Raw genomic sequence first — 13,065 nt, 5'->3', positions numbered from 1 at the left:
AAAAAAAAAAAAAAAAAAAAAAAAAAAAAAAAAAAAAAAAAAAAAAAAAGAAATGTACCAATGTGAATTAATAATATCTTGTTTCAGCAGTTATGAAGATACTCTTGGATGAATACAAAGAAATAAAATAGGTTCCTGAATCCAATGTTAACTATTTCATCAGAGGAAAACTTTCTTGATACTTACAGCAACTGGCCCTTCAACCCTCACTAAGGGCACCTTTGGGAAAACAACTGATCCCTCTGAAATAGCATAGACCTCAACATCAGAACAGTCGATTCCTCTAAGATAATTGTAGAACGCATCCTATATTTAATCAATAAAAGTTCTTCAGCATCGGAACAAGTAAATCCTCTAAAATAATCAATGCATTCTAATTATAAAAAGTAAGAGTTAACTCAGCATACAAAAAGTCTTATGAAGCTTTACCAAATTATCAAAATTGCATTTCAAAGTTACTATGAAAAATAACTAGTATGGTTGGTAGGTTACCTACATGTATGCGCTTTAATACAAGGAAGAACACGCAAACTAATTATGCTTTAGTTAACCAAATAAGCCCTAATATGTTATGGTGCATTTAATATCGTCCTCCCAAAAGAAAAAAATGATCATTCATAGAGTAAAATTTAGGAAAAATTTTGTAAGGTGAGACCTACGATGCGTAAGATGTGGCAAATTTTAATTAAGTTTTAAATTATTTAGGCAGCAATACTTATAAAATGAAACATCTGACTAATTTAAATATGCAGTGGTGTACCACATAAACCAAAGTAAAAGTTGATCTGTATACCAACCACATAATCAATAAATTGGGTTACCTCACAGGATGAAGGTAAAGCCTGCTTGACAAATGAGATTTCTTCCTCTGTGAATTTGAAATTAGCAATAAGTCTTATGCATTCTTCTAAACCAGCAAAAATTGTATATTCACCACCAAAAGGATTCCTCCGAAAATATAAATCAAACCTGGACCACAAAAATTTAACAAAAAACCCTTCTATATTAAAGCATATTTTCCTCCTCAAAGACATCTCCAAACATGACTTATAAGGCGCTGGAGAGATCATATAGCTTTTGATAGAATGAAAATTTTGATTTGCCCTGGTAAATCAACCATGTTGGAAAAGGCAAACTTTCAACTTCTAGATATTCCAGTAAGGGCGAATTTAATTCTATTCATTATATAAAAAAAAAATGTAAGATGCAACCAATGCTCGAACAATTAATTAGCTGCCAAGTTTAGTTTCAACCTCCAAAGTTGGAATTGTTTTTGAAGCTTATTATACTTTTCCAAATTAAAATTACAAAGACCCTTCAAAAGATAGAAATAACAATTTACAAGTCACCAACTTGAGAATAGCTCAACTAGTTAAAATACATGTCCTCAACCAAAAGGTCAAAGGTTTGAATTTTTCACCCTCACATGCTGTTGACCTCTAAAAAAAAACTCAAACCAGACTAGTGTATCATCCACAGCATCAAGTCATAAAATAGCTTGAGCAAAAGCTCCGCCAAAATTGTTTCACCTTATAACACAAGAAGATTGAAGGTTAGTCATTCAAAAGAAAGCATTATGTTCATTTAGAAAAATGCAATCAAAGTGATTGATGAATCATATTAGTAATACATTCAAAATTCAGAAATAACAATTTCTCTGTATTTTATATACTCACAAGTATTTGAACCAATTTATACACAACTGTTTGTCCTATGTCAAAGAAACTTGTAGGATATTAAATCTTAGGTAGATCACCGTGAGTTAAACTCACTCCCTTCTCTAAGACTTCTATTATTTTCACCATTAGGCCAGCTCAGGGTAGTTAGAATAACAATTTCCATATTCCAACCCGAACTGATATAATACCTACAAGCCATAAGGAGTTTCTTCGAGAGCTAATTCTGTCATATTTGAGGGGAAAAAAAATTAAGCAATCATATGAACTACCGAACTTGCTCAAAACTCAAAACTAACGACGTGGAGAAATTCCAGGCCAAACGTTCGAGGTCATAGAAAGTTTGTGGATGAGTCGTTCAATGGAACATTTAATTAACCCAAAGCCTTTTATAAAAAAAATTGGAAACTATGTTTTCATCGAGAAGGACTGAAATAATGCAAAGGGCATACAAAAATACATCCCAGCAAAAAGAGTCAAACTAAAACAAAAGGGGTTCCAATCTTGCATAAAATTTGGTTTTCTGTAATTCATGCTAGGCCACCAAGTCGGAACCTATACTCAAATGGAATCATTAACGTTCTTGATACAGGAAACAGAGAAAAAAATCAAACAGTAACAGCCTTCCCTCTAGATTCAACTTTACAAGTTCCGAACTCTGTAGCATGCAATTCAAAAACCAAACACGACAACTGAAGTAGTGAAGAAACAAAATAGAGAGAAGAAGAAAAGGACAATTTCCGCGCAGTCACTACTGAGACTGATTACAAACAAGCAAGAAATACACAATTTCAAATCAAAACAAGGTTTAATAAAGAGATAAATCCATTTCCGCATGGATTCCGAATTCTCAGCAACACAAACTCATTGTACAAAGACAGAAGAAAGAACTTACACAGCTCGCTCGTCATGCTTGCCGGCTTTCCAATAAGCATAAGCCATAGTGAACTGATAAAGATCGGTGAGCAAAGGAGTAACCATAGGGTTGGTAGGTCCGTCCACCACCGGACCGGAAGGATCGCCATTTCTTGGCCCGATCACTTTGTCCATCAAGAAAACAAGAAAACCTCAAGAATTTCAAAGAATCAATGGAAGTTGGAAGGGAAATAATAAGAATGAGAGAGAAATTCGCAGAAAGCAAAGTGGGGAGAAGTATTCAGTGTAGACGAAGGCGGAAACAACCTGGATATCGGAAGTGGATGTATATCACAAGAGAAAGGAGACCGTTAAATACAACGAAAAAGAAGAAACTGACCACCAAGTCAAAGTTCGCTACTTTTTTTTTTTGTATAATTTCTTTTAAGCATAAATTTCAAGTTAAATATGTCCATCAAACAATCAGGATAAGACACCTATTATCCATTCATATGTCAATTCCATCCTTAAAACAAACAAAAAAACACATATCCAGAAAAATGATATCACATGCAATTATGGTTCGAGTAGAATTTGATGCAAAGTACTTTTATATATGCACACGGGCTCATCAAGTATCTCAATAGATATAATGTGAACATGGTATCATCCAATCTAACTCGAAGTCGTTCCTTGTTAAGTCACTTATTTCATTGACCTAAGTCGAAGTCACTAATACTCTTAGCTAGTGTTAGCTCGATTCTGCTTGTAGAAGCCTAACTCCACTGATGGAATTCCATAGCTTCATATTTAGGATATCTCTAAGAAGAGTATCTCACTTAACTTCGTTAACTAATCCAAATTTAACTCTAAATATTATAAATTGACTAAATAGTTGCTATATACTAACCCTAACTTTTCCCATATACGTCAAAATCGACTCGGAATGGTTCAAATGGTATGAGATATCTAAAATGTCAAACAGAATTGTCTAAGTCTAGCTAGAGCCTAGGGGGTGAGCTGAAGTACAAGGAGTGACTAGACTGAGCCACGTCCGTTAGGAAATAACCTTTCGTTAGTATACATGAAACAGTTACTACTACATTTTAAAAATACTCCCGAAATAAACCATAAATATACACCTCATCCTACCATATATATATATATATATATTTTAAACTAAAAAGATGGGAATTAAAAGTTTTAAAATATTTTAAATTATTTTTTAAAAAATGGAGTATTTTGTAAATAAAGTAAAAGGTTTGGATTTTATTGATTTAAGGGTTTAGTTTTAATTAGGAAGGAGAAAAAATGTGAAGGGGCAAAAAGTAGCCCTTGGACTGACCCCTTAGGTTTCACGCGCCTCCATCCTCGAGTAACGATTGTGTTCCCAAACGCTAAGTTACGCAACCGACATGTCGACTTCAAATCACTTCTCAACTCGTTATAAACATTCCATTTCAAACTTCAAACACCCTCATTACTTACTTATCTAAGATTATTCTAGTGTTTTAGTGGTGTGTAAATTCCATTTTTGTCCTTCCATTTTTATTTTTTTTCTTAAGCGTTTTTTCGAAATTTGTAATTGTAGTTGAGTTAAAAAGAAAAATCTACCCAAAAAATCGCTAGATTGTCTGCTAACCTATAGACAAGCCTTGGGACACGTATACAAGCCCACCTGGTGGATCCATATGTGTATGCATTGACCATAGGTGGAGAAGTACTACAAATCCAACTCGATCTAGGTTGAAAAATAGAGACTAAGACTACGATGTTTCACAAAAGGATAAGTCTCACTATGATGGTGAAGTTACTTACTAAGTATTTCTTTAAGTACTCAAGTTGTGTGTAATTTATTAAATTTTTTTTTTCAAGTAAAGGTAAAGCACCTTTGTACCGACGATGGATGTAAGGGTGTGACCCGAATAAAAATATAGTGCGGAGGTCCTACTATACCCATAATGAGTATTTTTATTAGGAATATGGCCTTGGGGTGGTCTTGCTTTCATAGAACTATTTTAAACAATGACATGCATTTTACATAGAATGTTCTTGGAGAATTCAAGGCAACGCAATTTATATATTGGTTTGATATCACTTCTTCCAATGAAAGATATTCCATTCCTACCTATTCTTGTATGGTGTCTTATTATATGATACTCATTTTAGGTTCCAAATTTATGTGTCAATTAGATGTGATCCTCTCTCTATTCTATTTAAAATTGACTCAAAATTACCTCTATATTTTACCCGTTCGTCCACTTTGATATATAAAAAATAACAGATTAGAAAATGTTGTTAGAACTGAAATGGCACAATATTTTTTTATATACATGTCAAAGTGACGGAAAAGACGGAATAGTTTTTACATATCCACCCAGTCTATCAACTTTTTTGAAAATGATACAAAAAAGATATCTTTGGTCACAACAGAAAACTTTTTTATGATGAATTGGATAATTCTTGGAATGAACAAAAAAAAAAAAATAAATAAATTTAAACAAAAAATTGATAAATAGAATAGAAATTCTGGATAAGGGATCCCCAGCTAGAGTAGGGGATGTACTGGAAAAAAGGACTCAATTATGTAATGATGAAACTGAAAACGACTATTTACCAAAAACTTGAGGGATTTTCTTTCAAGAGGCTCTCACGAGCCTTGACCTTGTGTTCGAGTCATAGCAAGGAAGATCTCGTGGAATGTTGAAGAGCTTTTGCATGATTGAATGATTGAAATACTTCAAGGAGTCTTGCAAGCTAGAGTTTCTACAAAGGTAGAGTTCTTACTCTCGAATTTATTGCTTTCTTTTAATTCTTAATAACATCAAAACAGTTCTCAATCCTTCCGCTATATGGATGAAGAGTTCATTCCCTTCAAGTATGACATCTAGCTATTATGAACGTCATCTTCCATTGAAGGTTAGCTAACAACCCTTCCACATGGCCTTAGAGTAACTCTATATTTGATATGAGTGACCCTCGTGTGTCAGCCAACTACTAGATTATCTACGTTGTTCGACGCCCTCTCTTAGGATGAGTTTATAGTGTAGAGATCCTGTTCAGGAGATCCCAGACGATTTCTACATACAATAATGGTGTTTGGTCGACTCAATGCGCTACAGTATCTGACCTAGGCTTGGCTCGATGATACCTGTTCTACTACTTCTTGGTAGAGCGCACGCTAAGGATGTATCAAAGGACATAGGGTGCAGAGACTCTAGTGATACTGTAACACTACTACTAGGTCTATTAAGCTTTTTTAGTCTTGTTTGTCATGAAAGTCAACTAAGTTCTTAGGGGCGTATAGGCAATTTAAGTCTCATCTCGTGTTTTCATGATACTTGGGACTAGCTTCTCAAGGCTAATCTAATCTCTAGGTGCACTCAGGTGTAGATCTCTGATCACCGCTCATGATCTAGGGATTCTCAGTCTACTAAAAATGTGTAGACCACTCTACCTCTAATACCATATGATTAACTTGGTTATCAGATACATGCTTTATTAGGGGTCTATCGATCACTTAAAGCACGATAAACATAATACAAACATCAACTTGGTCATTATTAGGTGCCGAGAAGGTCTACTAGAATCCTAGTGCGGCTTAGGTGACTTAACGTGAAATTTTGAAACTAGGGTACTCTATTCTGACTCCTCAAGTCTTTCTTAGTCTGGGAGCACTATAGTCTAGACCCCTTCATTACCGCTCACAGTCCCTTATTATCCACAAAAACTTCGACCAAATTCTGACTTGAAGTCAGCGTTTGGAGTGGGTTCCATTTCACTTTCTTCAACTCCTTCAAAATCCTAAGAGGAGAACAAAGCATTCCATATAAGGTGTGAAAACCTCTCTCTAGCAGACACGTTTTAAAAACCTTGAGGGGAAGCCCAAGAGGGAAAGCCCAATGAGGACAATATCTACTAGTGATAGGTTTGTGCCGTTATAAATGGTATTAGAGCCAGACACCAGATGATGTGTTAGCGAGGAGGCTAGCCTCGAAGGGGGGTGGACACGAGGCAGTGTGCCAGCAAGGATGCTGGGCCCCGAAGGGATGAATTGTGAGATCTCACATTGATTGGAGAGGAGAACGAAACATTTTTTTAAGGATGTAGAAACCTCTCCGTAGCAGACATGTTTTAAAAACTTTGAGGAAAAACTCGAAATGAAAAGCCCATAGATGACAATATCTACTGGCGGTGGACTTAGGTTCTTATAGCTCTTTTAGACTCCTTATGTAAAGGGGTCAAAATGACCATTTCGCTCATCGAGTTGACTTTGACCATTTTTTACTATTTTCTTTTATGTTTGAGTTCATGAGATTTGCTAAGCATTTTCCAAATTCGGCCCTTAATTAAGAAAGTTTGAAGTTTCAAGGAAAATCTAGAATTAATTATTGATAAGGAATAACGAAAGGAAAAGCTCTGATACCAAATGATAAAAAATCACTACAAAGGGAGTAAAATTCATATTACCTTGTTGATCAAATATCTCAAGGCAAGAACATTTGATTGAGATTCGAATCACTTCAGAAGCAAGATTGATCATGTCGAACTTGAATGATTCTACGTGCAACCTAAACTACATAGAATTGCAAAGAAACTTAGTCATTGGTTAAAAGAAAGCACAAATGCTCATTTTACTACATTTTCCAAGTCTCTCTCACAAAGTTAATATGTGTGGCTTTATATAGCCTCAAAATGAAGCCCTAGACCTTCTATTAGACATATCAAGAGTGGTAACATTCATGAAACATCATAACTCTAAATTATGGTTCACCCAAAATTTATAATAATGAAACTTCATTCTTTTTAAATGTAGCAAGAATTGAAAAATTTTCATAACATTTTCTTCAAATCTTCCTTAAAGTTTATATAGCATGATTAATGTTTTGGTTCATTTCATTATCCACTTCTTCAAGAGAATTAGTCATCGAATCTATTTGTGAAATTTTGGTACAAAAAATAAGTCATGAAAATACAAAGGGCCTCACAACACTTTGTCATGTGTATACACTCAGAAATTTTAGGTCATTATGTTTGCACTCATTTACACAAACGGTGCTCTCATTCTCCCCTTTAAAAACAAATTTTAGTAGAGCCAAGATTGGTTTTAAAACTCTCGGTTGATTATAAGCTAAAACAAAGAAAAATATCTAAAAGCCAAATTAAAAAGATACAAAAAGGAAACATATATCTGATATTGAGCCTAAAGCTTTAATACCAAATGATAAGGAATCAATCCAAGGGAAAGCTCTATACCAAACGATAAGAATCACTACAAGGGGAGTAAAATTTAGATTACGTTGTTGATCAAATATTTCAAGGCAAGAACACTTGATTGAGATTCAAATCACTCCACAAGTAAGATTGATGATGTCGAGCTTGAATGATTCTACATGCAACCTAAACTACATATATCCAACCTGGCTCTAATACCAAATGATATGGAATCAACCCAAAGAAAATTTTGGAACGGATTACCTTGATGATTAAGATCAAGAATAAAGAAAATTTGTTTATAAACTCGTGATTCGAATCACTTCACAAGGGATTTTATCAATATCACTTGAATGACTCAAGCATGCAATTACTAAACACAAGAATTCGCAAACTAAAAGCTTAGCTCTCACAAATCTAAAATAAAAACTCTATTCTTTTTAATTAAAAATGTGATACTAAACAATAACATGAATGACTATTATAGCCTTGAAAATAAACTTATAATAACCCCGGGTTAATTGAGAGGGGCAAGTTTGATGGTCATAATACTATAATGGCCCCTAACTTATTGTAACGTATAATTTAAAACAATTCTCTAAAACTTTAAAAATACAATAAAATCTTCTTAAATCTAAATCATCCACTTAAATCTAAATCATCCATGACAGGATTAAGACACATTATTTTGTATCAATTATCGTTTAAACAAATTTCTCTTTAAATTATGAGTTCGTAACATGCAAAATGACATAAACATACCTGTGGTAATGAGTTCAAATCGAACTAGAATTTTAAAAAAGATTTGAGATTAAAATAGAAATTTTAAAATTAATTAGAAAGTAAAATACAATAAACATAAAAAATTAAAAATCGAAAATTAATATTTTAAAAGTTTAAAAAGCTCCAATAGAATAAAGTTTTAATTTAAAATAGAAAAATGGTCCTTTTTGAATAAATAAAATATATTTTTTGATATCTTTGTTATGGATAAAGAGACTGGCGCCGGCGGACAACACTAATGATTGGGACCGGCGGACAATAAAATAACATTCTCGTTTTCCTTCTTTCTTTTTAATCACTACTTTTTCAATGAAAAATATTTAATTTAATTATAAACAACGTTTTGGATTTAGTTGTCGTTTAAAATATCTAAGATGGATAACAAGGCGAGATTATATTAACGACAATCCCGGCTCTGACGAAATATTTAATTTATTTAAATATAATACAAGTAGACAACGTTTTTATTCTGTGACCACGTAAGGTATTTAAGATTGCTAACCATTAATTTACTCAAAATAATGAATGTTTACAAAAACAAGTGCCGGAGATTGCAATATACAAAATACATCAGAGTTAGAATGGGCTAAGAAAAATACAACACGATAAAATGAAGACTCCGGTTTATATGGTTCTCCATAACTGTACACCTTATACCTTGGGAAATTGACCTTGTACTAATGACTCTAGGCTATCGGTGGCTGACTCAACTGAACTGACCATCTCATACCTTGGGACAATGATTGGCACGTGGGAAAATAGTCTTGTATCTTTGAAAGTTGAATTGATTTATGCAATCTACAAGTTTTGTTTCTTCACGAAACTTGGCAACCTATGAACCACAAAGCTAAAGACTCATATCTCACGAGTTATAATTATTTGTACAACGAGAAATTGATTGAAGAAGGGTCACTCATCATGACTTTCCATATTCTTGCAAGGCTTCCTTAGCTCCGATTTGGTGTTTAACGTCCTTATGTTCCTTCATTTCCTTCTATAAAGTTGTAGAGCATAAAGGGGGCAAACTTTGAGCCTTAACTTTCAGAATTGAGTGAAAATTTTAGGGATTTAGTTATGGATAGGTTGGTGTTCTTAGCAAAAGAAAAACTCTAATGGGGATCTTAGATTTCATTGTACATTAGCCCTCGATCTTATAATGAAAGTTGCTCAAAACTTCACCACGAAGTTGTAGGAGACAAAATCGAAGCTAATATTATCTATTGTAGACTAAGAAACTTTTTATGAACAATAATTAGACTTATCCAAATTATAGGTCCTTGGCTAGCCCGATTGAGCCACTTTCTCATAAATCCAACTCGAGAGGATAGTTGGACAAGTTCTTTTAATCAAGACCTCTAATTTTTTCTAAAGAAAACTCCACAAGATTTTCTCGTATCTTTGAATTTGTTAGACTACCAGAGACATTAGTACAAAGTCAATTTTTCAACAAGTTGTTGTGACACCCAAATCTTGACGGTCTTTACCAAATCTTGACCGTATTTACTAGAGTTAATTTCTCGATTTTTCTTTTGAAGTTTAAATTTTAAAATTTTTATTGAAAGTGGCTGAAATTTAAGATGATGTAAAACAAAAAGAAATGCTTAAGAAAATTCAGAAACTCAATAAAAAATAAAAGAATATAGCAAAAAAAAAAAATAGAAAAAATGGTAAAAGTCAATTTCAAGGGGCAAAATGGTCATTTGACCATATACTTTAATCGAGTTTAATTATAGAAAAAGATGCTAAAAAGGTTGAAAAAAATTCAATTTAAATATTTAGATTCTTACCTTAGGAGGAATTCGAAGTTGAATCGGACCGAAAGTTGGAGATTTGACGAGCCTCAAGAACAGTAAATTTTCTAGTTTTAGACAGAGTTTGCAAGCGTTTATTTCTCTCCATAAAGTGGAATAAAAATAATATTTCTAGTGGAATGGTCATCAGTAACCTTACACAAATGTTTTCAGACCAAATGTCTTGTTGTCCTATAAGATAGGATGAAATTGAGTCTTACCCAAAATATCCCTTATTTAAGCCAATAACTAACACAATTTTTTTTTTTTTTTTTTGTAAATATTTCTTAGTCATCTTATTTTCATTCTCAGCATAAGTCTCATTCAGATGCGATATTCAATTCATTTATGTACTTCTCTTTTATTTGAAATTGAAACCGCCCCAATTCTTGTACCTAGCCCATCACAAGTCAAACCCATACACACCCTAATCCACCAACTTTAGCCCAACGGGAAGCCCAAGTCACATTGCTACTACACCACCGTCTAAATGAAAAATAATTTTGGTGAGGAAGTAATTTACATGATCGACATGCTTAACATCAATAACAAGTTAAAACTTATTTAGGAGCTTCGATAAGCTACTTACCTGTATTACTTAACTCCTTTCTCTTAAACTAGATATTTCTTCCTAATTTCTTCCAACACCTATGTTCAATAATTTTCAATGTCATTGTGGACCAATATCGATAGAATAAATCAAAAGGAGTCAGAGTCAAACGGGACGAACTGAAGCTTGCCATACATCCACATGCAACCTCACCTACCTACACACAGCTCACTATGCACCTTACACCTTTGACCACGTATGGACACATGTTACAGTCATGCTTGTCCAAGACGTGTTGCGTATGGCCGCATGCCCATGTCATGTCAAACCCTTTGTCTACTTTTAAGTTGTATTATTATATTATCATATTTCTTTTTGTGTATAACCGTATATTCGTGTCAGACATGATTTGCCCCAAAATGTACGATGGGGAACCAATTAGTCATCAAAACTTCTCCTTACCAAGTGTGATCTCTCTTGCTCACATGATTTTAGTGCAGTTACATTTAAAATGCTTTCTTTAGAACAACAATTGATACCACAAGGAGAGAGATGACTGAGATAACCACCTGAGTGAGTTTGTTTATGTGGGCGGTAGAGAATCAAACCTCAAATCAATCTTATGTTAGGCTAAACAAATTGAAGATCCTGGAACCCAAAACCTTCAGAGGGAACCGAGATGCCAAAAAACTCAAAAACTTCATCTTTGATGTGGAACAATACTTCAAAGCCACAAAAACTTGTTCAAAGGACCTAAATGTTACCCTAGCCACAACGCATCTTGTGAATGATGCAAAACTCTGGTGGCATACAAAGATGAATGACATCCAAAATCGAGTATGCACCATCTGTTCATGGGAAGGCCTCAAGAAAGGGCTTAGGACTTAATTCTTCCTCGAGAACATTGAATTAATAGCGAGACAAAAATTGCGAGAATTAAGACACACTTGGAGGATAAGAGACCATGTCAAGCAGCTCTCTGTGTTGATGTTGGATATGAGAGAAAGACAAAGTATTATGCTTTATCGACACATTGCAACCATGGACGATAAAAAACTATACGAACCAAAGATTCAAGATCTGCTTGCACTTTGGTGGTGAAGCAAACTTTCAAATGAAGTAAGCACCACCCTAGAACTCCAGCCACAGCTAGACTTTCAAGCCTAAGGGTCAAAGGAATGAGGGCACGAACAAACCGAACGGAAGGGTTGAGAGACCAAACGGGAGAACAAATAGACAACCTCCGAATACGAATGTTGGCCTATTTAGAGGGCCTTTATCCCCAAAGGAACTATCAACAAACGTATTCATAATGTCTCCTGTGTAAAGGACCCCACAAAGTTTATCATTGCTCTGATCGAGCCGTCCTCCGTGTCCTTCAAACCTTAGTACAAGGTGGCAATCACCCTAGAGCCGAACCAGTAGCAAAGAAAGAAGAGAATCATTACACTCCAACAACGGGAGTGTAGAAAGCTTTATCTACCATACTAAAGAAGATTGGTCTGAATTAAGTGTCCAAAAAAAGGGTGGATGTTTGTCGATACAATAATCAACTTTCACTTAAGTAAGAGCACCTTTATAGATTTGGGTGCGACTCACAATTTCATCTCCGACTAAAAGCTCGTAGAATGGAACTCAAAGTAGAAAGGGGCTCTAACAAAATGAAAGCGATCAACTCCGAGGCCCTACATATCGTATGAGTCTTGAAGATAGTCTCTTTAAAGCTAAGGGCTTGGTTGAGAGAAATAGATCTTGTTGTGGTTTATATGGACGACTTCGAGGTGGTACTTGGGATAAACTTTCTTTTAGAATGCTAAGTCATCCTAATGCCACTAGCGAAGTGCCTAGTGATCACCCATCACAATCCCACAGTTATCTCTGCGAGCATCGGGGTATACGAATAATTTCTAGAAAGAGCTTGCATGACAAGTGCCCATGTTCATGGCCATACTGTTCGAGGAAGATGTAACCAATGCATAACTTATTCTAAGTGAATTCGAAAATATACTGAACAGTTATGCTGATATAATGTCTAATAGCTTATTTAAGACATTACCTTCTCGTCATGACATTTGATCATGAGATTAAGCTCCTACCTAGGGTCAAACCCCCATTAAGAAATGTCTATTGGATGACTCCACTAAAGTAACCAAATTGAGAAAATAACTAAGTTGTTAGCCATAAGTTTCATTTGTTT

General features: G+C 34.5%; 1 protein-coding gene across 1 annotated transcript in view; it reads right to left on the bottom strand.

Annotated features, from left to right (window-relative positions):
- Positions 1-2,907, bottom strand: part of LOC111483794 (nicotinate phosphoribosyltransferase 2-like) — a 12,878-nt gene extending 9,971 nt beyond the window's left edge. Inside the window, exons 1-3 of the mRNA XM_023130111.1 lie at positions 2,572-2,907; positions 822-969; positions 187-306 (exon numbers count right to left, since the gene is read on the bottom strand). Of these exons, the coding sequence (XP_022985879.1) occupies positions 187-306; positions 822-969; positions 2,572-2,726 (423 nt within the window). The 5' untranslated portion in view covers positions 2,727-2,907. The remainder of the gene's footprint in view (positions 1-186; positions 307-821; positions 970-2,571) is intronic.
- Between the last annotated feature and the right edge of the window lie 10,158 nt (positions 2,908-13,065).

Source organism: Cucurbita maxima, unplaced genomic scaffold, assembly GCF_002738345.1.
Source record: "Cucurbita maxima cultivar Rimu unplaced genomic scaffold, Cmax_1.0 Cma_Scf00009, whole genome shotgun sequence".
In the NCBI taxonomy this organism is placed as follows: Eukaryota; Viridiplantae; Streptophyta; class Magnoliopsida; order Cucurbitales; family Cucurbitaceae; genus Cucurbita; species Cucurbita maxima.
This window is presented reverse-complemented; position numbering and strand designations above follow the sequence as displayed.